At 43.6% G+C, this 27,952-nt stretch overlaps 1 protein-coding gene across 1 annotated transcript; it reads left to right on the top strand.

Moving 5' to 3' along the window:
* Positions 1-7,848: 7,848 nt before the first annotated feature.
* Positions 7,849-27,925, top strand: BMP3 (bone morphogenetic protein 3). The gene is made up of 3 exons (XM_012647194.1): positions 7,849-8,128; positions 19,691-20,595; positions 27,697-27,925. The coding sequence occupies exons 1-3, from the start codon at positions 7,849-7,851 to the stop codon at positions 27,886-27,888; spliced, it is 1,377 nt and encodes a 458-aa protein (XP_012502648.1). The 3' UTR covers positions 27,889-27,925.
* The last annotated feature ends 27 nt before the right edge of the window (positions 27,926-27,952 follow it).

Consider the following 27,952-nt stretch of genomic DNA (forward strand, 5'->3'; position numbering starts at 1 on the left):
AACCAAACAATTTCTTAAGTGCTATGTTATTTAGCAACCCGATTCAGGAGCAGTCACCAAAGGGGTGAGGTGCAAAAAGAAAGATGAGTGCTAAGAAGAAAAATCTTTTCGAAGGGACTCCTTTGTCTAAAACACAAGAGTAAGACTTACTAGACTGATGTGTACAGTAATGGCTGATAGGACCAAGACAGAGAAATCTGCTAGAAGAAAAGCAGGCCTTTCGGAGGCCGTTAAGAATTTAAACACTAATTACAGAGGAAGGAGGCCACCTGAGAGGCCTGCAGGAGGAAGCGGATGAGGACAGTAGGTAGAGTTCTACAGGGCAGAGCCTGCAGGTACACGTGGGCAACAATGCAAAGAGCTGGGCAGACTCTCCGACCGTCAAATCACAAGTAATAAATATGCAGCCTGTGGAAAAAAATAAAACCTTCGAGGTAGGCTTGCAAAATTTCTCACGCTGCGATTCAAGGATGACTCAAAACGTTCTGCCAAGAGAGAAATCATCAATTACTGGAAGTAAAAGAATTTTTTTTTGGTAGGAAGAGGTGTATTGGTAAATCCTCATAGCACCACGATCGTAGAAATTTTCAGTAAAAGTGGAATTGAATAATACAAGGGAAAATATGACTATGTCAATTAGTCATAAAACCTTGTATGTTTTTATGTTGTTCTGATATGTTAATTATGAACCAGAATAAAAAAGAGCATAAAAAGGTATCCACTCCCCTCATAAGAGAATTTCTTTATTTTTAACTAAATAGAAAAAATCAAAATGCTATATGATTATAAAGATGTCAACACATGAAAATATTCCTTAGGCACAGAAAAGAGGAGACTGGGAAAATATATCCCAAAATACCAACGTTGGTTTTGTTTGGGTCCTGTGACTATGGGTGATGCAAAAACATATGAAACCCAGTTTCTGCCCTCAAGGAACTGACTAATTCTTAGCCCTTCTTATATTTGTTTAGTCATGTTTAATTTTCATGTCATTAAAATTTTAAAGAATGTCTTAGTTGAAAGCAGTTGAATTCAGAAAAAAAAAGATGAAATAAGCAACGGCTAAAATCAAATTATTTTGTGCTGGAGGAAGGTGATCATATATTATTTTTTATTCTATAAATTTATATCGGAAAACAAATGTGTTTGGCAGGAAACATTTGACATGACAGCTTTTCAGCTTGTCACTGTTCACCTGGATTCAGTTCAGCAAATATTTGTTAAGGGAATTAGGGGGCAGTAATGATAGTAAAAGTTGAAAGACAATCCCTGCCTTCGAGATCCTTACATCTAAAAAGAATGGAATAAATGTAGTGATACTTCCACCTCTTTCTAATTCCATCCGATGCCTTGGATTCTTGTCTGATTGTCCTGTTTAGGACAGAGAACAGGACCAAGCCTTTGGGTAGAACCCTCGGAGTGACCGATTATTCTCATTCAGAAAACGGGAGACGCTCAGTCATTGGATAGCGTTCAGCAGACTTTCCTTCCCAGTCGCTGTTCCTGTTGTCTGGAACATTTTACTTCCAGACCTTCTTATAGAACGTCCCTCATGTCATTCAGGTCTCAGTTCAAATCCTGTGTCCTCAGAGAAGCCTCTCCTGGCCACGTCACCGCCCTAGAACACCGTCCCCCTCAGCACCCACCTACCTGCCCCCCACGCACACACCATTCTCCATCCTACTGCTTTGTTGTACTATCTTCATGGTACTTCTGGAAAATTCTTTGTTATTCTTTTGGTTTGGGTTTATTGTCTATTTCTTTCAAAATATAAAACTCCATGAGGGCGGGTATTTCATAAGTCTTTTGTATAACTATATCCCCAGCTTCTAGAATGGTGTGTGGCTCACAATGTACATTCGATGAAGATTTATGAACAAATGAGAGAGGAAACACTTGCTTCTGCCTCTCTGGATCTTACTATCTTAACCCTAAACTTAAAAAAAAAAAAAAAGACAAACATTCTCTTGTTCCCAGCTGTATCTCCAGCATCTAGAAGAATATCTGGTACACAATGGATGTTCAATAAAAAGTTGTTAGCAAAAATGATGATAGGACAGGAGTCAGGAACGAAAAGACCCAAAAAGCACAAAATCCAGAGCAAAAATATCGTGTAAGAATATTACGTGGTTGTGTGTTGATCTCTGTGTGTTTAAGCCCATGAGCCTTTAGTCAAGCATTGTTTGCCAAGTTCCAGGCTTGCTTTAATGCTGTGACAGAAATTAAGGACTTAAGTTCAGACTTAAGTTAGAACGAGTGAGAAGGGAGTAGCAGAGCCCCCTCGGTGCAGAGCGGTAGAAATGGGATGAATCCGGAGCTGAAGCCGGAGCAAGATCCAGCAGATGGAAAATTTCTGGGGAAGGAGTCAGAGGAGAGGTGCAAACGCTCACCAGGTGGATGTTCTCCTGTTGCTGCCAGCCCTGGATGAGTTGGGATTTATTTTATTGGAGAAGCAGTCATTTCTTCATAAAACTACACAAAATCAGCATATCACGGAATATCTTAAGTGCTCTAAGAGAAGTACAAAGAGATAAAGGATGACGAGCTTGCAACCCATCGAGCTGATTAGGAATCGCTTGGTGGGAGAGGTTTCCAGATGGGTCTTAAGCAAGACAAACCAGGCAATGGAGTGTGGCAAGTGAAGGACAGTGGCAAGGAACCATCTAGCGTGGTCGGAGCACGGGGAATAGGTAAGGAAGGAAAGAGAATACCAGAAAAGTAGCTTGAGTACGACTGGTGGAAGGCTAGGAGTACCAAACTGAGGTGTTTTTGTTTTTGTGTTTTAAATTTAGTTGATACTGAGCCGCTACTTATTACTTTTTGAGGAAGTTTATAACATTAGTGGACTGAGTTTTAAAAGCACAAATCTATTGGCAGTATTTACACGGTTGCCACAGTAGGCGGGATTCTAAAATGATCCCCAAGGACCCGTGATCTTGTAGATCCCCCTCCATTTGGAGCGTGGGAGGAAGCTACGGATACGATGGGCTGTTGTCAAAAGGCAAAGCTGACTTTGAGAAAGGGAGGTCATCCTTGGGAGGCCTGACCTCAGATGAGGTCTGCACAGGGATAGGCGCCCTTTCTGGAGAAAGAGATCGGAAGCACTACAATCAACATGCAAAAACTTCTCCATTGCTGGTTAGAAGGTGGAAGGTAACACATGGTAGAAATGGCAGATGGCTTCTAGAAGCTTCTAACAAGCCCTGGCTTACAGCCAGAATAAAAGATGAGACTTCAGCCCTACAACCACATAGAAGGACTTGGCTTCTGCCCAAACTTGAATGAGCTTGGAAGAGGATTTCTACTCAGAGCCTTCAGATAAGAACGCCACCTGGCCAACAGGTCAGAAGCCCACCTGGAGATAATAAATGGGTGTTGTTTTAAGCCTCTAAGTTTGTGGAAATTCGTTATGCAGCAATAGAAATCAGATTGGGTTGGCGTGGGGAGGAACTGCAAGCTATTTAGGAGACGAAAAATTTAGTCTATATTAAAGTAAATTAATAACTAAACGAAAGAGGTTGCAATAAAAATAAAGAGGACGGATGGGAGAAATATCAAAGAGATAGCCTCTATATGACTTAGCAATGAACTTGATACGGTGGTCAGAGAGAAGGAGCCGATGAATACAACTCTTACCCTTGGAACCTGGATGGCTGAAAGGACAAGGGTGCCATTCATGTGAGTTTGGAAACCAAGAATATGATCAGGTGTGGATAATCAGTTTCATTTTAGACACACTGAATTTATGATGCCAGCAGGATATTCCCAGTTAATCAAAAACGGAAGGGTGAAATATTGTAGAGAAGATTAGAAATATTTGTGGAGTTCCTGAAAACTATTAATAAAATAAAAGTATGTAGCTCAAGTGTGTTAACTGAGGAAATAAGTGGAGAGAAAGATTGTTAGGAAGTTGGAAGGGCATGGCTGAAGAAAGGCCTCCCCCACCTCTGTGCAGGTGATGTTCTTATTCTGCCTGGAATACCCCATCTGAAATACTTCCGTAAAACCACCGACTTAACTTTTAAATCTCAGTTCAGCTTTCCTCTCCTCCATGCAGCGCAACCTACCTTACTCAGCCAGACAAAATTATCTTAGGGTTTCTTAAGTGGTGATTGTCTTATCTTCCCAGTAGACTAAGTTTTCAGAGAACAGGGACCGTTTTATTTTATCTCTGTATTGTCGACATGAAATTAAGTGTCAAGAAGACCAAATATTGAGTGAATGAAACAAAGATGGGAGTAATCAAAAAGACAGGAAGGTTAAAAACCAACCTAACGGGCACAATGAACACTGTGCAGGTGAGGGGCACACTAACAACCCTGAATTGAGCATTATAACAGCTATCTTGTAAAAAAATGTCTGTGATCCTTTAATATTTTGAAATAAAAAAAAGAAAGGAACCAGAACCCCACAACTTCTAATACAGCCTTACATGAGTATTCAATAATAAATGCTGATGGGAAATTTTTAGAAAATAAGTGTATATAGTGCTCGAGGATGCTAATAAAGACATAATTCACATACGTTCATACACACACATAGGATTTCATACTCAAACGTAGAGCTCAACCCAACAGAATCCACTAAAATTCCAAAGTTTTGTTTGCTGTTTTCAACTAAAGAAATGCCTTTCTTTAACTCTTCTTCTGTTTATGAAAATAGTCTAAATCGTAATAATGATAAGTGTTCTTTGATTCAGTAGTTGGCTGTTAATAGTAACACTTACTGTCTAACATAAAATAGGAAAATCCTATTATTTAAAAATTAAAACAACTTTTAGCTAATTAATCTGACACAAGAGAGAAATTAGATACAAGGCACTTATTCAATCAACATATTTAGCCCTGTTCCTCTTTCTGAAAAGCTGTGAATCCTCTATAAATCAAGGAACCCAGATGCTCAGACGGAATTATGAAGCTGTGTTTTATTTGGGGTGGGGGGCAAAGATGCAGCATTTTGAAACTATTTAATCCATCCAGATGTGGGATTCTGTAGCCTGTAAAAGAAACACTGTACTGCCGTCCTGAAGTATCCCAAGATGGCATCTCCAGGTGTCCTGATGAGGAAACTATTTCTTTCCAATTCAATTTGCTTTCAGTTCAATTCCCCAGGAGGTCACTCAGGGTCTGGCAGGGGTGCCATTTATTTGTCATTGTGGACGAGCTGCTGCTGTCTCCGTCCATTCCACCCATTGCCCCCTCTTCCTGCGTGTACGTGAGTTACAAATGAGCCACTTGAAGTCCAAGATTTGGCTCTACAAGTGTTTTCCAGTTTGTTGACTTCCATAAACAGATTCTCTTTTCTGGTCCTGCAATTACAGCTAAGAGTCCCTGCTAAGGATCATTCTACCTGCTTGACATCCCCTTGATACTTTGCTTATTCTGAATATAATGGGTGGTCACTAAAATATAAGGATGGGTACGGCCTGCCCTCTGCTATAGGCAAAAACAGACAAGCAAGTCTCCTAGGTCTCAGCTGACCCTTCTTACGCATTTGCTATGTGCTAGGCCCTATCTCTTGACATGGACTATCTAATATTCTTTACGGCAACCCTATGAGACAGACTCTACTATTTTATACTTATGGCTCAAATTTTTTAAAAATGGAGGCCCAGAGAGGGAAAGGCACAAAAGGAAGAGCTGAAGGCAGGCATTGTAGACACACTGTCGTCTTGACAACCTGCAAATGAAGGAGTAAGCGGAGTACAGAATGGCAAATGTTGCAAAAGAAACATCCACTGAAGCTAAAGGGAGGGAAGTCTCAGGGATGGTTTCAAAGGAGAAAACGATGAATGTTTGGTAACGAGCGCTGGAGCTGGGGGAGGCCAGAACTGTATATTTAAAGGTCAGAGGTGACCACCAAAGCAGCGGGAGGAAAGGAGAAGTTTCTTCTCCACTGGGTGTTCTCCCCGGGCGGAGTGTAAAGATAGGAGGAGCATTTGAGGCAGGCCTAGAAAGAGGAGGCAACCCAGAAAACCGGGAGCAGAAAGGAATGGAAAAACAACCGAAGATTCACAGGGAAAAATCAGAGAGTGACTATTGACTTTTGCCATTGGGCCTTCATTATTAATCGCAAGAGCTATTGTGTTCTCTGTGCCAGGCACAGATCAAACACATGGTCTCATTCAGTCCTCACCCCACTCTTGAAGTGTGCGTCATTATCTGCAGAACTGTCCCCGGGTGGCTAAGGGCAAAACCCAAACCACAGTGGGTTGAGAAGTGCCTGAGTGGGGGGAACGTCGTCTGCATTCGGGATAAATTTGGGACAGAAACGGACCGAGCACCTGCTAAAGGCTGGTCAGTGTGCCCGTCACTCTAGCACTGGTTCCTGATGTCACCCAAACAACCCCCTAAAAGGAATGTGTTGTGCACCACCAAAGAAGAAAGCCAGATCTGGAGACTCCACGTGACCCCCAAGCCCATCTTCTTTCCAACAAAGCCCCCTGCCCCGCGGAAGGAACAGACGCTGCCACAGACGTTTCCTGAGCGTTTCACTGCATCTGCCCAAGGAACCGCGCTAAGAACACGCACATGGAAACTTCAGTTTAGAGGACAGTTTCATCATTGATAATGCGGTGATCAAGGGCCTGAGGCCAGAAATCAGACTCTGCGTGTGGCGCTCAGCTCTGCCAGCTGCTGTTGCCTCAGTTTCCTTGTCTGTAAAACGGGCTTTGTCGTGAGAATGTGTTGAAGACAATACATGCGACACGTAAAGAACACGGGGTGTCTGAGTGTGAGGTGAAATGCTAGCTAGTGGTTTAACCTCTACTGCAAAGCCAAGGAAAGAGAGAATGAGGAAGGGTATCAGAGCCAGCAGCTCTGAGAGCCTGCTCTGAACTGGGGGGTCTTCAGACACCCCGCTGTTTCGCCCCCTCCGCGCCATCCCACAGAGACGGCCCTGGAGGGACTGGGGGGCGCGTGTTGGGGGCGCGTTTACTTTCTCTGTGTGTTTAACGCGCCGCTGGCTCGCACCTGTTCCTCTGCGGGGAGAAGGTGCGGGCGCGGAGGGCAGGTGCGCAGGGTGCGCGCTCGGACGGGGCAGGTGCAGGAGACCCAGGAAGGGAGGCCAGACGCTGTTCACGTCGTGATCATGTTTGGAATCAGAAGAGGAAAAAAAAAAAAGCCAAGAGGAAGCTCGTCTGCTTTGCTCTCCCTCCTCCCAGCCAGAGCACAGCCGCCGCTCTCCATTAAAAAATAAATAAGGGAGGCCGCCCCTCCCACCGTTTCTTTCGCCCTGGAGCTTCTCCTTTCCCCTTCCCGTCCCCGGCCACCCCCACGCCGCGTCCCCTCCCCCGCGGGCGCCCCGGTCCCTCCCCCTGCGGGCGCTGCCCGGGCGCGAGGGCGAGGCTGGCTGCGCGCATCGGCCGGGGGCGAAGGAACCGCGTCGGAGCGTGTCTCCGTCCCTCCCTCCGTCCCTGTCTCTCGCGCACACGCGCACACACATGCACACACGCACACGCACGCACACACATGCACACACACTCAGCCCCGCCGCCGCCGCCGCAGTCCCTGCCACGGCCGACCCAGCGCGCTCCGGCCGCGGCGCACGCCCGGCTCCGACGCGGCGCTAGTGCTCGTCCCAGCGCGGCCCCCGCGCCCGGCCGTTCCCAGAAATAAAGCGGCGGGGGCGGCGGAGACAGATCCACGCACGCCCGGCCCGCGGCTGCCTCCCGGCGTCCGCGTGGAGACGGTGCCACCTGCCAGCGTGCGCTCGGCGGCGCGGACGCGCGGCTCGGCGCTGTGCTGTCCCGGCGGAGTCCGGGCCCCCCGCGCCCTCGCCCCGGCTGCTCCGAAGTTCGAGCCCCGGCTCCGCCGCGGGCCCGTCGCGCCTCGGAGTGTCCCCCTCGCCATGGCCCGGGCGCGCGGGCTGCTCCGTCTGTGGCTGGGCTGCTTCTGCCTGAGCCTGGCGCAGGGGGAGCGGCTGCGGCAGCATGTCCCGGAGCTGCTCAGAGCCGGGCAGGCAGGCAGGGGCGCGACCCCGGAGCCGCAGCCCCGGGACACGGCGTCGGAGCACATGCTGCGGCTCTACGACAGCTACGGCGGCGCCGGCGTCCGGGGCGCGCGGCCCCTGCGCCCCCGGGCGCTGCGCGGAGGCAACACGGTTCGCAGCTTCCGAGCCGGAGCAGCGGGTGAGTGCGCGACGCGACCCCCGCCGGTCCCGCAATCCCGCCCCGGGACCCCGCCGCTTCCTCGCCCGCCCCCTGCTCCGATGCGCTGCTCGGGGACCCTTCCCCGCCCGGGCCCCTGCGACCCGTCACACCCGGCGTCTCCCCAGCTGAGTCTCAGCCTTGGTTTGGGACCTGCGGCGAGAGGGACAAGGGGAGAGCAGGGCGCGGAGCGGAGGAGGGGAGCGGCGGGAGGGACGGTGGGGAAGAAGGGAAGGGGGGACCCGCGCGCCCTGGGGTGTCTGGAGCAGCTCTGGGGTGCCTCCTGCTGCCGATTCCTAAACGGGCCGGCGGAAATTCCCGTGCGCTGCGCTTTAGCCACGTTTCCCAGGAGGGCAGTGCCGTGTCATGCCAACCCCGGGCCCCAGGGAGAAGTGAGACTAGCTAGAAGCCTCTCCCTCGCCTTTTAGATGCTCGCCCCCAGGAGCTGGATCTCGCACTGGCTCTCCACCCGCGCCCTTTTTGTTGCTATAACTGACACGTTCCACCGGAGAGTTTTCCTTGGTGGCAAGAACACCAACAAAACCAGGTGCTTCGGTGTTTGGATTATTTAAAACCCGTCTGGGCAAATAGAGGTTGCACCATCCGTCCTGGGAGGAGCTGGGAGAGGGGGAGGGAGCAGCCGGCCACGGACGCAAACACCTGGTGGGATCTGCCCAGAGAATCTGCTCGTCCCGGTTTTCAGCGCAGGTCACTTAGCAGGGTTTCTCCCAGCCCTGCAGTGAAGCAAGCAACTTGTGCTAACAGCCTCCCTCCCTCGTGCTAACAGCTTAAGGGAAAGTTTTCCTGGATGCTAACTCTTGTTTATATGCTTTGAAGGTGGACCAGGCATTTTCGTCCACTGCATTCATGATAAAGGGAAATGTGACTGCAAAGCCTGTTGAAAAATAGCCAAAAATCTTTAAGGAAGGACACCATGCCCTGATCAATTCTGTCAGAATCACTAGAAAGAAATCTCCCAACACTTTGATATGTAGGAGTCCTGGAAAAGAGGAAAACTAAAGCATCCATCAAGGAAAACCCTAGGCTGACACTGTAAATGCACCCTAGGGCTCAGAGGTATGATGACATTCACAATAAATGTGAATTACACTTTCTAACGTAGAAGTCTTTAGCCAGGGTCTGAACTGAACCAGATCCCGCTTTCTTCTGAAAGCCACGCTCGGTGATCTGTCAGGAGCTAAGGAAACAGAAACCTGCTCTGAGCCTCCCAGCCCCTGGAGGAGGCTGTCCTGACAGCTGACGACAGCCCTGAATGCTTTGTTTACATTCGCGTAACCCTGGGTAGCCATGTGGTTGTAACAGAGATTGGAAGAAGGTTGGGTGGCCAAGGCAGGTGGCAACAATGAAGATACTCAAATCACTCTTACCTTGATGTTCATTTTCTTGATTATTATATTCCTTAGGGAACAGCTGAGGCACCCAAGAGCCCACAAGTTTTGCTTATCACATGAACCACTTGGTTTGAGGTGGAATTTGAGTTTATTTCATTCACATATTGTATAGCATTTGTTTTAGGCTATGGAACCACAGAGAAGGATTTGGATAACTCAGGCACCGTACACTGTTTGGCTTCCACTCATTCCTTGCGTTATAATTTCAGTGTGTCCCTTGTCAGCCCCACTGTAGTCTTAAAGCGTCAAATGATAAACTCTGACACGGAGGCCGGACGTTCCCCCGAAATGATGAATTGCAGCTTGGTGCATATATACAAGGCTGTGAGCTCTGATAAGAAAAGTAACCCCTGTAGCATCCTACGGACTGTCTCAATGACTTGTTCGTCAAACGTAGACGCTGGTTTTTGTGGAAGCTTAAGCGTCGTGTTACCTCACTGGAGACTCCTGGAGAGGTGGTCCGTGTTGGCCCCCTTCCAAGAGCGCTTGGTTACGAACACACTAAAAGACTTTATTATAAGGCGGTTCTGGCTCTAAGAAGGCAGGACTCCGGGAGGGTGCTAAGGTCGTCATGTGTGTCCCTCTCCTGTCACACACACCAGCATTTCCTAACACCCTTCCCCTTGTGACATATGGTCTGATGTAGCTGAAAGATGCTGTCTGCATTAATAAATCGATACGTTTTCCAGTCCAAAGTGTTTAAGTTTCACAACACGTAGGTTTCTCTGCACCGAAGACGTTAAAGACTTTAGCGAAAGGTCAGGGGTTGTGCCGTCTGCGTGGAGTAGCTGCCCATCCCGCAGACGCAGGGTGCTCATCCAGGCTGAGGTATAGCCTCGGAGCCCTATTTGCTCCTTGGAACATACTTGATTAAAATTATTTATTGTTCTAAACCTAGAATATCTTTGGTTGAAACTTAGCTGCTGTGGTCTCCCTCTGATTACTTGCTACTTAAACCATTACTCGATGGTAGGTGGCATCCGTCCCAAATACACTTTCTGCTAACCCCTTTTCTCCTCTCTCAAGGCTATGCAGCTGGTGTGCCAAAACTGTAAGTTTGGAGCGCTTATAAGTTTTTTGCGATGTGGAAGGGTTTACGTAAAGATAGGTTTTATCTTTCCCTTTGTGAAAGGTAATTTACAAAAGTGTTGATGACAGAGAAGTTCAACCTTACAAAAACACACCATCGTGAAGGCAGACAGAAGGATTTGCAATCGGCTTTTATTTTACTCTTGGTTTAAGTTGTCTTTGGCTTCTATGTGATAAAATAAGAATATTTTACATGCGGTTTTCTCCTCCTTGATCTTTTAAGATAGATGATTTATGTTCGTTGTTTTCTCATCATTCCCATAGTCACTTAATCTTATTTTCCTTAATCATGTATGTAACTTCTTTAGGAAAAACGATTAAGACACAAGTGTTTTTATCAGGAAACTGTCACTGTTTGTGACATACAATTACAAAGAGGTTACGTTTCAGTGGGTATGCATTGCCTTTAAAAAAAAAATCTTACATATTTCATAGACTGAAAAAAAAATTGAGGCAATCCAAACCCAAAGTGAATACTTTCCTTCTCCGAGGAAGGACAGATTCTTTCCGACTATTCAAAGAACTTTAGAAATAAAGAATTATGATTTTCACGTATTTCTGAAGTACAAGGCTACAATATAAGGCTTTGGGGAAAATGGTATATGATTAAGGGCTGAAAGATTGCTCTCATAGAGGCCATTCCTGTAAAATACATGGACCAATGGGAAAGCGTCATTTTGGGAGGGTTTGATAGCAAGGAACTATAACAGCTCTACTAAAATGTAGTTACCATGAAACACCTACCACCTAGAGTAGACTTGACATTAAAAAGTACTTGGATTATCTGATGTCTTTATTTAAAGGACATCTGGAGAGGAAGAGCTGCACACGCAGCTGCTTCGAATTACATACACGATGGCCTTTAATGAACTTTTTTACTGTGACAGTCAACACAGCTCTATAATCTCTGCCATTTAAAAATACATAATACCATGAATTCTTGAATGTCTATGCTCATGAAAGGAGAAAGTGAACGCATTACATAAAAAGTAATTTAAATTTAGCTTTGTAGTATAGGTAGGAACACTTAAAGAGACCAAAAGACCATGGAGAATCGAGAAAAAAAAAATCCCCTAAGCAGATAATTCACACAAGGAGTATTTGCACATTAAAAATATATACATAATTAAGAATTGATTAGGAGGGTTACATACACTTTTGCCTAAGCAGTGGATTTTCAGAAGTACTTGATTGAATGGGTTCAGGTTTTTCTGAAAATTAGAGACATGAATATCTAATCTTTTTCATATTATATTTTATGTTAGAGAATTTTGTATTTGGAAGAGGTATTCAAGGACACAAGTACAGCTCCTTCTTTAATGAAAGCAGAAATGGGCATCGTGATTTATTTGCCAGACAGGTTTCCAAACATAATGAACTTATCTCCAAACCTGTTATTTCCAGTTACCCTGATCTAATTTTCAAGGAGAAAATTGGACAAAAAGAAGTCTTTGGAAGATGTTAACGGGTGATACATAAAATTGGTTTCCATGGTCAAGTAGGTTTGGAAAAAGTGATCAGTTTTCTTTGCAGTGTGACCTTTCAGGGCCTTTAAATGCTAATGAGTCCCCTTAAAAGGGACACTTTCTCCTGGAGAAAACATTTTAGAAAATTGTTGTTCTAAGATGTCCAGCCGGAAAACACTGGTTCGACTGAACACTGTTTCATTTCTCGTTTCCTATTTAGTACCTATCTCAGTGCAGTTACTTATATAAGCATATTATACTGGATGGACTTGGGTCCAGTTGCCATCATACCATCTTCCTGTTCTTATGTTATGAAACTTCTCTGAATGTAATTTTAGAGATTCTCTTTCATTAAATTTCATTTTCCCTGAATCTCTATGAGTTCTCCTTCATTGTTTTCTTCTATAAGATTAATGTTTATTATTTCACAACAGGTATTAATTATACTTTAAAAAGAAAAGCTACTTTGTGGAAAAACTTACTCAAGATCATGCATATCACTTTGTTAGTTTTATCACCATTAGTACGTTGACGAAAGACACATTTACTCAAGACATCTATCAAATCCCTTATATAATCCCTAATATTTGTTGTATTTAACAGATATAATAAAAAAATCATACTTACTAAAAAGCCTCATGAAAATTATTGAACAACTTGACATATATTTTCTATTGGCTAGTCAGGATTTTTGTGTTGCAATATTAGAACGTTTCTCCCAAAATTTTGATAGTTTTCCTGTTAAACGAATGTCCTAGTCAGCAGTTAGTGTCTTAATAACTTTATTTTGGTGAGAGTAGTGGAAAGAATCATAGTCTCACATTGAGCTTTCTAATGCCAAGTTTCAATTGAGTGAAATTTTATGATGTTATGAATCCATGAAAATAGAATTGTGATGGAAATATCGATATAGTATTAATCAAGTGACACAATTATACCAGGATAATTTCTACTCTGGACAGTAGCAAATGATGACAGTGTAACCAAAGAGCCCTTATGTATGGAGTATATTCAGCAACCAATAATATTGCTGGTCTGTTCACATGCTAGTAGTGGTTGTGTCTTAGCCCACTGGCATATAAAGCAATACTCCTGCTAACACACATTTTCAGGGGTGATATTTTTAAAGGCATAGATTTCTCTTTATTTATATAAAACATAAACACATAGGTTATAGAGTCAAATGACCGCGTTGTGTTTATTGACTCCTTCAATGACCTACCTTCATTTAAGATCCATCTTCTCTTGGCAACAGAACCACAGTAAATGTTTTATTAGCAAATCTTTTATTATCTTTGAGTACACCATGAATAAAAGTGTCTGGGCAAAACAATCCCACTGTATTATCAGCTTCAGTTAGTTCTTACTTTACTTAAGGTACTTTTATATATTCCTTTTATAAAATAATTACATCCAATAATGTTAGAGATGGTTCTTTTTTTCAGCCCTGTTATTTTACAGTTAAAGCAACTGAAGTCCAACATACTCTTGTTTGCTTTTCCTTTAAAGAGTACTGTAATTTAATTGCATGGAATTAATCTCAAGACTGAATTGAGTGTAATTGCCGCATTTAGAGGTGGGTTAAGAGAAATGGTTTTCAAGTAGAGAAAAGATTGCTGGAGTTTTGATTTTTCTACTACCTAAGGCTAGGAGTTAGATCTAAATTCTAATCTTAGTTGAACCGCTAGTAAGTCAAGTCAACTAATATTATTCTCAATTTCCTCATCTATCAAATGGCTCGAATCATACCTACTGCGTCTGTCTCACAGAAAAATGGTGAAACTCAATTGGAAAAATGAATGTGAAGATACATTAAAAGTTTAAAAACCAGATATAAATTAGGTATTATTCATATTATTAATATTTTAAAAGATTTTCTCCCTCTGGCTTCCCACGAAGCCTTAAACATATCTTAGATGTTGATAATATGTTTTCTTGTAGCACAAAGAATACTTAGGTGGCAATGTAAAAATAAAGAGGTGGCAGTCATTTTGTAATACAATCTATATTCCAAACGTACATTCAATAAGTTATTATTTCTGTCCTGACCGTGGTAGCTAAGTGGAGCAGGGTTCTTTGTGCCTTTTTATAGAGATTTCTTGAAGTTAGCTGTTCTCAAAGTATGGTCCCTGGGTTAGCAGAATCAATATTACCTCGAACCTTGGTAGAAATTCTCCAGCCCCCAGCAGACCTTCCGAATCAAAGACTCAAACTCTGGGGGGCAGGGGGCTCACAAATCTGTGTTTTAACAAGCCACACAGGTGATTTTGATCCATATTTGAGAAATACTGCTCTAAAATTGTGACCCTAGAGTTTTGACTATTTTATATCATAACCAGCATCTGAAATCTAGGATGATTAATGTGCTAATACCGGTGGCCCTTTTAGGGGGCCTCTCCATGGACAAATGGTTTATTAACTTACATAGTGGTAAGCTTGTTTTACTTCAGAAGGTGTATGACTGCCTTTATGACAGTTTTTGCCCTGGAGAAGGCTTTGAAGTCAGTTAATCAAGATTGCTTACCTTTCTCTCACAGCTGCAGAGAGTTTGTAACCTAATAGATTTGCCAGAAAAAGGATGACAAGAGCAGGGCCTGCACAGAAGTCCCCGGAGGGCAGCGAGTGGATCTCATTTCATCCTCGTATTCCTGTATTCCGAGGACCTGGCACAGTTTGCCACGTAATCTGCACTCTGTAAATAACTTCAGTTGAGTTGAGTTAGATGTTCAAGAGACAAGATAACAAGGGATAATAGAAATCTATCAGCCAGGCAAAAGTATCCTTTAAAAATAAACTTGCCTCCAAAGAATTTCCCATGGGGCATTTTATCATCTATATATTAAACGGCAACACTCTTCGTTTTCATGTGCAACTGTTCTACTAATTCTTCTTTTCTAACAACCTGGAAGGAATACCACCTGGTACTTATACCCAAGAAGGGCTTTTGCTAACTTCGGGAACTTGAACCTACTTGAACAGTTTTTACACTTTGGGGTTAAATAGGAAACACTTTTGAATCTAGTAAGTATACACAGTTGTTCCAGCAACAAATTTAGCAAATATTTTCCAGGATATAAGTGCTCTAGACCGTGCAAAGTACTAGGAGTCTAAAGATTTGTAGAACGTGGATCTGCCCTCTGAGAGTTCACAGTCTAGGAATGCCATTGGGTAGGGGCTAAGAGTAGATAAACCGATTAATGAACATTTTGTTATTCTAGAAAAACATACGTTCTATCATCTTTGGCCGTGTTTTTACTTTGGATATATAGAATGGTACTTTTCAGATCCCATAAAACTCAGTAATTCCACTGGAACTCTGTAAGAAAAACAGAATTCTGTGACTTTGTGTTCCATTTAGAAATTCTCCATGTTGTCTGTGTCTGAAAGTTGAAGGTCTCTTGGAGAAACTGCAGTCTCCACTAAGTCACCAGCCGCCAGGGGCTGAACGCGGGTGTATGCATCCCCGTCCTAGGCACCCCTGGCGTCTGTAGCAGCTATACTCTGTTTGGAGAAAGAAGTGGGGAGAAAAATTGTTCTTAGTTACATATTTTCTGTATGACTAAAATGTTTTCCCTGCTTCCAGGGGATTTAACTAATCATCAAGGTTTCATTTAGTCTATTTGTTTTAAAATCAGACTTTACATAGAAAGCTTTCCATTGTGTGTTCTAATTCCCTTTGGAAACGTTCTGTGTGGGCCAGCACCAAGGTAGACTCCTCACCACTCCCTCCGCCACCCCTGGAGCGGAGCTCAACTGTCGCAATAGCACTGCTGGTCCTAAGTCCCCAAGTCCGAGCCTGAATTCCTGATCTAAGTCGCTGGTTTCATCGGGCTCAAGCGCTTTGTTTTCAGATAAAAACAGAAATAAATCTTTTACCTTTAGTTCATAATCAAGCTCCCAGATGATTTGCGTAAGCAATAGAAGAGTGGGTTTCTCTTCAAGAACGGTTGCTGACTAGCTGGCTACCCTCTCTGGTCCTTCATGGTTGCCTCTCTCCCATGAGTAGCTTGACCTACATTTGTTTATTCATAAAAGAAGCGTCTACTGAGAGCTGCTGAAGGGTCCAGCCCTGTGCCACGGGCCGAAGAGCCTGATGTAACACAGAGCCTTGGCTTGGAGGAGTTTATGGTCTCAGGAAGGCGTAATAGCGTAATAAAAATGGTAGCAGAGGCAGGGTCCTAACCAAGGAAGTGGGTGACCATGACAAGCTGCCCCCAGGGGCGGTAACGCAGCCTTGCCGTAAAAAGCAAATCTGAATTATCCAGAATAAAAAGGGTGGGTAGAGCCATTCTAGAGCGAAGCAGCGACAGGTACAAAGTCCCAGGTGTGTAAAAGAGTGTGGCTTGCTCAGGAACTCACCTGACCCCTAAACCCATTTCCAATGCTCAGGTGTTATAACTCTGGAGAGTTCAAAATGGAAGGTTATCGTGCCAAGGGCAAACCCTCACCAGGCCGCAGTGGATATATCACCAGCAAGGACAATCCGGCCTTGTCCCAGCAATCACTAGGAAAATAGCACCACCTGTCGGTAGTCATATTTCAGCATCACAAATATTTCTTTGGAAAGAGCTGGAAGCAGCCGGTGGTGGTGACTTGCGAGGGATCTAACAGGTTCTCCAGTGTACCTTTCACACCCTCCCCATTCGACCATATAAAGGAATCCTCCTGTAATAGTCCTGACTCATGACCAGTTTCCCCAGTCCCACCGATGGGTCTCCCTAAGTTAAGGAAAACGGAAAGTCATGACTTACATTGGCCTGAATTCAGCCTCCGTTCAACCTTTGACACTGGAAAGAAAAACCCTGATCACTCTGAAGCCCCTCAAGTATCTGAAAATAATCTCATGTCCTTGCTACACCTTTTTGCCTTCCTCCACTCTGTGTATTTTTATTTATTCAACTCAGCCTCATGAGATAGTTTCCAGACGATTCAGCATCTTGGTTACTCTCTTAGCTGCTCTCGTCTGTATCAATAAACGAGCTAAAATGAGAGCACCCAGCCTAAAAATGCATACGCTGTATTTTTGCAACTTGTTCTTAGTAAGCAGAAAGTATAGACTTCAAGTTTCTGATTCAATAACCAGAAATAGGTATCTGAATATTTCAGAATAAAAAAGTGAACACTGAGACATTGTTCATTTGCTGATATTTAAGCATGGGTAAATGTGTGCTACAACTTATGAGGAAGAAGGAGAAACCTAATACAAAACTCCTATTCTTAAGTATGGGAAAATACTCATTTAAAAAGTTAAATTAGGTGGTATATACGCATAGTGAAATAGTATTCAGACATAAAAAGAAATGAAGTGTTGATACATGCAAAAACAGATAAGCTAAATAAAAATCATAAAAAAGTTAAATTAATATAAAATCTAAAAAATAGAAAACATGAAAATAATTGAATAGATATTATCATGTATTTCTAGTTGCAAGGAGGTTTTTATCTCATCCTTATTTATTGCTCTGTACTCATTTGCTAAATTCCATGCAACTCTCTTACTATTTTTGTCTATTATAAAAGCCCAATAAATATTTGTTGGGTTGCTTTGGGGAGAAAAACATTGACTTGCACAGAAATTATTAAATGCTTCAAAATCAGAGAAAATTAGCCAGGTGTGGTGGCGCACGCCTGTAGTCCTAGCTGCTTGGAAAGCTGAGGCAGGAGGTTTGCGTGGGCCCAGGAATTGGAGGTTATAGTGAGTGATGATCAGGCCACCACGCTCCAGCTCCAGAAGGAATGTGGGTGCCAGGCAGAGGATAGGTTTATCCATTCAGACCCTGCCCCCCACGGCCCTTCGAGTTCATTTATTCTCTGCCCGTGTGTGCATTTGGCAACCATCTGAGTGCCACATACTCGGAACAGAGTGACTTCCCTTCCTTCGACTTTAAACTTCCAACTGCCACATGAAGTTTGGGTAAAAGCATACGCCATGGCGACTGGTATGGATTAAGCCTAGAGTCTCCGAATAATCCCAATGCCGTGGCTTTGTTAGAAAGGTCTGTACAATATCATCCTGGTGGCCTGGATTACACAAATGTGCACAAATGACAGTTTCCTCCTCTTCCTTCGCACAGTGTTGAAAATGAATAAAATATGTTTCCCATCGCCCTTCCCCTTGTGCTTGGGGACTCAATGAACTGATTCTGAGTCCGCACGTCTTTATAAAAATGGCTTGTTTTTGCTGAAACATGTTTTCGATCAAGAACATAATTCCACGGTTAGGTGGGTGTTTCTGAAACAAATGTGTATACGGGACAAGTGCATGGGGGAGGGCTTGAGTTTTGGTGACGGATCCCAGGAACTGGAGGTTTCTTGAATCGTAACCTTAGCTTCATGGAGAACTCGTTAGGTGATCAGAAGGGAAAGAGCCATGGTCCGTCCTTACTGATCAATCTCTTGTTCTCTTACTCTCCTTTCTGGATTTGAAAAATTTGAAATATAGCTGAACGGTGTCAATCATTTTTGTTGCGCTATACAGAAGTTTAACTCTTAGATTTATGGAATGTCATAAACTTGAGACAAGTTCCACAAAAGCATTATTTTGTTGATGTGTGGCTCATTTTTTTCAGATATGTTATCTGAATATTAAGATATATTGGGTCCTGTTTACCCAGCCCTTATCATGAACTCTACATTTTGTGACACAGATAGAAGATATTAATATCTATTCAAGTCCTTTGCCCAGTTTTAATTGGTTTGCTGGTCTGTTTATTGTTGAGTTGTAACAGTTACTTACATATTCTGGATACTCCATTTATCAGATGTACAATTTGCAGATATGGTCGCTCATTCCATAGGTTGTCTTTTTCCTTTCGTGAGAATGTCCTTTGATGTACAAATTTTTTAAAGACCAAATTTTATAAAGGATCATGTTTTCCTGAAAAAATTCATACTACATTTCTGTTCTGATGGAAACTATTACGTCTACGATTACAAAGCCAGCGATGTATCATTCGGAGACGCCTTAATGCACGCATTCCATTACGGAAAGAGTGCAATGAGGAGGATGGTGAATAGAACTTTTCTACTAAGGACAGGATGAGAGAAGATGTGTTATTAACTAGAAAAATGATTTGAAATTATCTTATTTGTAGTTTTTGTTTGTTTGAATGTCTGTTCCTTTAAAATCTGTTTATTGAATAAACTGCTTTCACTTGACTTACCCATAGAGATTATTTCAAAATGGAATGATGATATTTTTTAAAACAAAATTATAGACTTTATTTATATGATAAACTCAGGGGTGGATTTTTTCCTCATCTTTGCATTATAAAACATTTTAAAGATTAAGTCATTTTTTAAAGTTTTTGATTTTGATGAAGTTCAGTTTATCTATTTTCTAAATTTATCTATTTTATTGATGGATCTATTTTTTCTTTCGGCTCGCATGTTTGGTGTCCTCTTTGAGAGGCCATTGCCAAATTCAAGGTTGCGAAGATTTACCCCTATGTTTCATTCTAAGAATTCCATGGTTTTAGTTCGTACCTGTAGGTCTCTGATTCATTTTCAGTTAATTGTCGCATGCTAATGCAAAGGCCCTGTTGACTCCAGTTTACCTTCTTTTCTTTCTTTCCTAGGAAGCCTTGAAATCAAGGGGCTGCATATTTTCAATCTGACTTCTCTGACCAAGTCAGAAAGCATCCTGTCTGCCACGCTGTATTTCTCTGCCGCAGAGCCCGCCAGCGTGGGCCCCGGTTGTCCAGGGCCTCACGGGTGCTCTCACCATGCCCAGAGGAAACCCAGTCGGATAGACCTCTCTGCGTGGATCCTCACACCCGACAGAAACCAGAGTCAACTCCTGCGCCACCTGTCAGTTGACATAGCCAGACCGCGTGGAGATACCACATCCTGGCTGTCCGCAGACATCACTCAACTCTTAAAGAAGGCCACGGAAAACGAGGAGTTCCTCATAGGATTTAACATGACACCCACAGGACACCCGCTGCCAAAGCGGGTGTTACCTTTTCCGGAGCCTTATATCTTGGTCTATGCCAACGACGCTGCCATTTCTGAGCCACAGAGCGTGGTAGCGAGCTTACAGGGACGCCGGAATTTTCCCGCCGGGGCTGTGCCCCAGCTGGACAGCCACCTCAGAGCCGCCCTTTCTATGGAACGAAGGAGGAAGCGCTCCACGGCGGTCCTGCTGCCGCTGCAGAACAACGAGCTTCCCGGGGCGGAATTTCAGTACAGGAAGGACGAGGTCTGGGAGGAGAGGAAGCCTTACAAGGCCCTGCAGACTCAGCCCCCTGAGAAGAGTAAAAAGAAGCAGAGAAAGGGACCCCACCAGAAGAGTCAGACACTCCAGTTTGACGAACAGACTCTGAAGAAGGCAAGAAGAAAGCAATGGATTGAACCTCGAAACTGTGCCAGGAGGTACCTCAAAGTGGACTTTGCGGACATCGGCTGGAGCGAGTGGATCATCTCCCCCAAGTCCTTCGACGCCTACTTCTGCTCTGGAGCCTGCCAGTTCCCCATGCCAAAGGTAGCGTCGCCCCCTGTCCTGTGCTCGCGTCCTGTTTCCGTAGGGTAGAAAGACATGCTCAGCTGAGTGTGTGCGAAGCGTGTGTTTTCGTTTACAAAATCTATCTGGACGCTTATTTACTAAATTTATGGTAAAAATAAATAAGATGCTTGGTTTTTCTTAATGGTTGCAAAAGTAATACGAAGTTAGTATTGATATCAAGAAAGATATGAGGAAAAAAAGTTACGTGCAAAATGCTTTTTGCGTTGCTCTCAAACATGGTGCGTGTTCAGCTGCGTGGTTCCATGTGAATCTACACCTGTCCACAATAAGCAAGCCCCAGGTGGTAGAACAGTGACCTTTTAAGGGGTATTCAAGGAACGAGTGGAAGCCCTGGGAGCAAAGAGAAGGGCTAATAGCATTGATGCCCTGATGCAGAACATTGTTTGATAAATGGTGTCTTGTGAGATGAGTTGTCCCCACGGAGGCCAGGATCAGGCTTGAGCCAGGATAACTGGCCTCATGAAATGCACCAAATGTTTATTTCATTTGCTTCCCTGATAAACATTGACAAGGAAATCAAAATAGGATACAAGGACTCTGTAAACTTCTTCCAAGACCTGTTTCAACCTGTCGGGGCTTACCTGTGTCTCTTCCAAAATCTGTAAGGACTGTACTTTATCATATTTGTACTCAGTATCCTGACAAATGTATTTGCCTCTTCAACTCCCCCCTCCATCTTGCACAGACAGTCCAAGTGACTGTTCTCTTTGAATTTAGAATGTAAATAGTACATTCTAGAATAAAATATAACGGTGCCCTTTGGCCATCAGTGAAGCTTATGCTGCACATCCATTCTCATCTTGTAACAGTTTGAATCTTTGTTATTCAGTAAAAAGTGGCTCAAGGAACAGAAGTCAGAGGAAGAATAGAATTTGTTTTTGCAAAACTTGAAGTGAATCAATTTTTGCTATTGTATGATAATGGAGGAAAAAAATCCTTTGCCCCAAAGAGTGATCGATTTCTGCTTATTGATGTTTAAAATGGCATTTTCATGTTCTAGCCCTGTGATCGCTGGGATGCCAAGTGTAACAGACACATAAAAGCAAAGGTCCAAAAGCCAGGTCAGCCTCAGGGCCCGAAACTTGATTGAAATCCCCGTTTCTGGTTTGAATATCTGAGAAAGATGAGCTTCCTACATTTTCTAAGACCTTTTCTTTCCCAAGGATTTTTGGTTATTTCATGGTGCATGAACCCCAAAGCAAAGTAAGAATTCTATGCATTTATAATTATATAAAGAGCTTTATCTTGTCTACATATTCATAAAGGACATTTTACCAATCAAACAAAACTCATTCAACTGGGATGACATTTAAAAATACAGGCACAACAAAGTTCAGAAGTGTAACAAGCAGCGATGAATCTTTATTTCACACGTGGCTTTGCCTTGTGGCGTTGAGAAGTAAGGATGGATTCAAAATCTGTCTTTAAACCCAAGACGACTGACTTTAGGTGGATCTCAGAGTTTTCCAAATAATCTCTCTCACTCTCATAAACTAATTTCTTCTGGGTAACCTGCAGAAGGAGTTTTTCTCTTCTGCGTTGACTCCAACTTTCAGGCCCCCAGGGAGCCGTGATAATGTGGAGATAGTGAGTTGGCTTTTCAGCCCCTAACTCTGGAAAACTGGCTTAGTGTCCTGCCCTCCATGATGACTTCCAACGTGTCCTGCTCATCTGGGTACCTGCTTTCACTGTCCAAAAACCCGCTGTTGCTTTAGAAGAGCTTCACCGTGGTTCTCAGTGATCTAAAGAAGAATAATTTACAAACTGAGGGATAAGAATAGCAGAGATAAATTTAAGGAGAGAAGTATGTTAGTGCAGCGGAACAATTGTTTGTATATTTTGGTCATAGCAGAGGTTCTTAAGCATTACTGGGCCTCCGAATTGCCTGGAGTCTAGCTGGTGTGTTGACTTTGATCCCGCAGATGTCGGGGGCGGGGCTAAGATTCTGTATATGTCACAAGCTCCTCGGTGACACTGATGATGCCAATACACAGATTGCACTTTGAGTAGCACCATTGAGAGTCACGTCCTTTTGGCTCGAATCTTGGTTTCACCACTTACCAGCTAGAGTTCTTTGGGGAAGTTACTAAAACTCTCTACGTGTTGGTTGTATCATTTTTGAAACTGGTAAGGTAGTAAACAACAAAGATAATAGTTTCTACATGATAAGAATTGTGGGAAAATGAGATAGGTGAGCTCCTTGCACTCAGTAGGCGTCTGCGAACGGTTGTCATTGACGTTACTCTTCATGGCCGTAGCTGAGACTAACAAGAGCAGAGACCAAGTGTAGAAAGCTGAGCAAAGACTACAGAGGAAAAGGGATCAAGAGACTAAAAGTCATAAGGCAAGAAAAAGCTTTCTGGATGTTTCTAGTCCCTTTTCAAACGTCGCAAAGCTGAAAACTAGGATTCTCCCTGTGGGCCCGACAGCCTGTGGGCCAGCGAGGTTTCTCTGGAGAGTCACGGAATCAGGAGGGCATCGGTCGCAGCAGCCGAACTCACCCTGATATTTGTCAAACCTTGGAACGGCATCGGAACTCCAGGAAGATGTCGCGGGGATGAGTGTGGCGTTTTCTCTCTGAGCTCGAGATTTCCTCTTGCCAAGTTGAGAGTGGAGGTTTGGCTGTTACAAAGAGTTCTCGATCCCTCATCACTTGCGTGGCTCTGCTTAGCTTTTTTTTTTTTTTTTTTTGAGACAGAGTCTCACTGTGTTGCCCAGGCTAGAGTGCCGTGGCTTCAGCCTAGCTCACAGCAACCTCACACTCCTGGGCTCAAGCGATCCTCCTGCCTCAGCCTCCCAAGTAGCTGGGACTACAGGCATGCGCCACCATGCCCGGCTAATTTTTTCTATATATTTTTAGTTGTCCAATTAATTTCTTTCTATTTTTAGTAGAGACGGGGGTCTCACTCTTGCTCAGGTTGGTCTCGAACTCCTGACCTTGAGCGATCCACCTGCCTCGGCCTCCCAGAATGCTAGGATTACAGGCGTGAGCCACCGCACCGGGCCTCTGCTTAGCTTTTATAGCTTTCTAGCGGTGCCCTTTCGGCCTCCCAGGCTTGGTGTCTTTCAAGGGTGCGGAAACTAAAAGGGCGGGAAACTGAAGCACATGCAGAGGCTACATTAGGGTAATTAACAAGCATCGTTGCAATCAGCACAGGGTCCGTTGTGGCATCAGAGTGAACTGTTTCGGTAAAACTATAGTCCGAGCAACAGAGGATAACAGAGGTCTCTGGCCAGATCAGTGCAACATGTGGACTAACTGAAGCGCCAAAACGCTTTCAGACTTTAGATACACTTTTCGCCCCAGAGGAAAGTTCTCCCAGGCTAGACTCCTCCGTCAGCCCCCCTCTCTCGGCCTCCTGAGCGAAGGCCGGCTCTACACGGTGAGGCTCTTTGCAAAAGCTGACAACCTGTTCTGTAATTCAGAACAGCTGGGTTCTGCCTTTCCCAAATTCCAGGCTTTGCCCTTTCCCTGATTCCAATTAGATATCTGCTGCGCCATCACGCCCGTGTGGGCGGGACTGTAGGAGATGGAGCAAACCCCACAGCCCGGGTCAGGAATGAGGGCTCTGGGCTGATGAGTTGCTCTTCCCTGCCGACGCGCCTGTCATCAGATTCAACTCGGGGGCGTCGTACACGGCTTGGCGGGTGCAGGCCTGACCACTGTAGATTTCGTCCGCAAACACGACAGTTTGAATTTTTCTGATTTCTAGCCCTTCCAGCCAATCTGTTCTCCCTCTTGGGGAAAGACTCTTGGAATTCTGCCATGAGATGAAAAATGCCCATACAGCTAATGCCAAGTTCTATGCCTCCGCCTCTCCTCACCACCTTAACAGAGATGGAAAACAGAAATTTCAAATGAAAATGATCGAGCTGTCGTTGCTGACAGAGATCCAAGAGAACTAACGAGGATTAGAGGAATGAAGTTATTTTTGCAAGGAACTGTGCAAAAGCTGGGAATAGCAAAGACAGAATTAGGCAGCAAAGAATCTAAACGCACTGAACCAAGTGTCCCATGTAAAGAAGAAATTCATGTTTACTGAGTTCAAAGGGATACACCCTCAATTAATTTCCTGAATCTTCCCATTCTAATCTCTAGTCATGAAGATGAACTCTAAAAATATTAAATCTTGATGGACTGAGTTACCTAAGCAAAAAATTACCTAAACTGACATGGAAATCGTGTTTCACCCTCATTAGAAAGAGAGACTGGTGAGAGAAAGAGCACAGATATGCATTTGTGATTGATATGTTTCTTAATGTCTTAACTTGCTCATGAGGAAAGTGACGAGAAACATGATCTGAACTCAAACACAAACAAAAATTATGTATTGGCAATATGCTTTACACGAGCAAATGACCGCATGGATCTTTTGTGCATGACATAATTATTCCTGGTAATGGCAGCTTGATCAGAGGATTCCAGAATGAGGGAAAAAGGAGGAAACCCCCTTGTAATCTGAGCGGTTCCTGATAAGACACGCCAACCCAGAACCAAGGTCTCGTGCCTGAATTCCAGCAAGCCCACCAGAGACTACTCGTGTAATCATAGTTTCTGAATCTATCATTTCTCAGTTGGAGACTAAAAAAAAAAAAGGACAGGAATTTTCCTAGGAAACACCCATGAATATTTTCCATATCTACACCAGGTCATTTGAACAAAACCTTTTATTTTTGTTGATGGGAATTATTTCCAAAGAAATAAGTAACACGGAGGGTACGCTATTTCTTATAAGTATTTCATCCATTTAGCAAGTATTTAGTCAGTGCCTGGAGTACACCCCGCTCTCCAGACAGCGGTATCTGTCACCCTGGGCCTCAGCTAATTAAGTAGATCTACTCTGTATGAAATTTAAATATTATAGAAGTCATGACACGTTAAGATAACAGAATAATGTCAGGAAATCTGATTCGAAAAATCCTCTGGGTCTTTATGACAAGCTGTTTGGATTAAGTGAATAGAGAGAAGTGGATGGCCGCAAAAGCTTTCTTTATAAAACACCAATAGTGATGAAATAAGAAACGGCTGACACCTATTGTACAATATTGATCGCAGTCTGTGTAAGTCACACATACATTATTGATGGTGCATTGCAGATACTATGCAAAATAGAACAGCATGGCCTTCCTTCCCTTACGGGGAGAATACCCTGCTTTGCAATTAATTAAAGCTAATTAATTAAAAGTCAACTATTCTTTTTAACATACATTTAAAGTATCTAAGAAAAAAAGGATAAGAACAGCTGCTAGTCATTAAGACTAATTTTCAATTTATTCCTACTCATAGTAAAGTGGAAGTCTAATGTGTGGATATTGTTTTTTCATTGAAATTGAACTATGGGATGAGATAAATTAAATTTGTCCTTTCTCTGCCATAGGAATGTTTTTGTTTTTGTTTTTAGTATGCCAGCTTTCTATATTATTTGCTTCTCCCTTGGCCTGTGTGTACCCTTAACCTTTTAACTTGTTCCAGTTTCCCATGGCAGGAGTTTTAGGAATTTGAAATTAAAGTACCAGTTCACTGGGGGAAAGGTGCCATGAGAAATTACAAAGCCAGAGTTTTAGTCTAAATCCTATTCCTGACTTGATCTCTGGCAAGTTACCAAATTTCTGTTTCTCAACGTGTTTAAAACAAAACTACTTACACCTGCCTAAAAGAAGCATTGCCGAAAACTGATGTCGGAAAGTGTGGCATCCTGGCCAGGTGTGGTGGCTCACGCCTGTAATCCCAGCACTCTGGGAGGCCAAGGCGGGAGGATCGCTTGAGGTTAGGAGTTCGAAACCAGTCTGAGCAAGAGTGAAACCGCGTTTCTACTAAAAAGAGAAAAATTAGCTGGGTGTGGTGGCACACACCTGTAGTCCCAGCTACTCGGGAGGCCAAGGCAGGAGGATTGCTTGAGCCCAGGAGTTTGAGGTTGCTGTTAGCTAGGCTGACGCCACAGCACTCTAGCCAGGGCAACAGAGCAAGACTCTGTCTCAGAAAAAAGAAGAAAGCAAGGGAGGGAGGCAGGGTGGAAGGAAGGAAAGAAGGGAGGGAGGAAGGAGGGAAGGAAAGTAAAGTATGGCATCTCTTACGAAGTTCTTGCTACCACTCTTGCAATACCTAACATTCTGGGCTTACCAAGTGACCGTTCCTTTAGGTAGAGGAGAGCTGTATGGGCTCTCTAAATAAACCACCTGTTTCCCATGGATGTTAATGGTTCCATTTGGCATTTTCTTAGAGAAGAGATTTTACCCAGGCTTCTTTGGTGAAGTCCCTGCCATCCCTAAAATAACCTTAGGCCCCCTAGTTTATTCCCAGAGGACATGGCCCACTCTTAGAACCGGCTCTACCAAGTTTAATTCCAAACCCACAGTGCAACAGTGACCCCCAGTGGCCAATGGTGCGGTCTTCTTAACCCCAGTTTGTGCTTCTCAAGAGAGTTCAATAATTATTAATATATGGTGGCATAATCATCCTCCTAGCAACTATTAAATAAATTGAATAAATCAATGCCCTTCTGACTTACTTGGTTTTATTTTAGCAACAATGCATAAACATCACTATAACAGCGGCAATTACGCGTCTTTGTTAAATAGGATGCTTGTTAGGATTCTTCGTAATTAACGTAGAGTCAAGAAAAAATCATTTTTGTTGCAATCTCGTTATTGAAAATATCATATAATGTATTAATGCCATGTTTGGGAACCCAGTTGTTTGTAATTCTATGATTCTTGCTGAGAGAACTGGGTTTAAATCCTCACTCTGCCACCTACTAGCTATTTGACATTAGACACGTCACTGAAGTTTTTTGAGTCTTTGTAAAACGTAAGAAAACTTAGCTTCACGGTAAGGATTAGAGATACTACATAGCACATGCCTAGAACGTAGCAGGCACTCACTGTAATAACCACGTTCATGGGGGCGGATAGGAGATGAAGTTGAACGTATAATGATGCCACAGGCTTTGTTAAAGTGCTGAAACGAAATCATTAGATAAGCATTTTACATGATGGGGGTGAGGAGTGGAGAAGCGGTTCCACCTAACACGTGTGTTCTTCTCCCATTTCTTTTTCTAGTCTCTGAAGCCATCCAATCACGCCACCATCCAGAGTATAGTGAGAGCGGTGGGGGTCGTTCCCGGGATTCCCGAGCCTTGCTGTGTACCCGAAAAGATGTCCTCGCTCAGCATCTTATTCTTCGACGAAAATAAGAATGTCGTCCTTAAAGTCTACCCTAACATGACTGTAGAGTCTTGTGCTTGCAGATAACCTGGCAACAAACTCATCCGAATGCTTCCTTCAATCATTAGTTTACTTTCATGGACTTTTTTTT

The sequence above is a fragment of the Propithecus coquereli genome, unplaced genomic scaffold (assembly GCF_000956105.1).
Source record: "Propithecus coquereli isolate 6110/MARCELLA unplaced genomic scaffold, Pcoq_1.0 Scaffold26, whole genome shotgun sequence".
In the NCBI taxonomy this organism is placed as follows: Eukaryota; Metazoa; Chordata; class Mammalia; order Primates; family Indriidae; genus Propithecus; species Propithecus coquereli.

Excerpts from the sequence above, each read along its gene's own strand:
- BMP3 (XM_012647194.1), top strand. The coding sequence starts at position 7,849 with ATGGCCCGGGCGCGCGGGCTGCTCCGTCTGTGGCTGGGCTGCTTCTGC. Across the intron at positions 8,129-19,690 it reads CTTCCGAGCCGGAGCAGCGG|GAAGCCTTGAAATCAAGGGG; the intron begins GTGAGTGCGCGA and ends TTTCTTTCCTAG. Across the intron at positions 20,596-27,696 it reads GCCAGTTCCCCATGCCAAAG|TCTCTGAAGCCATCCAATCA; the intron begins GTAGCGTCGCCC and ends TTCTTTTTCTAG.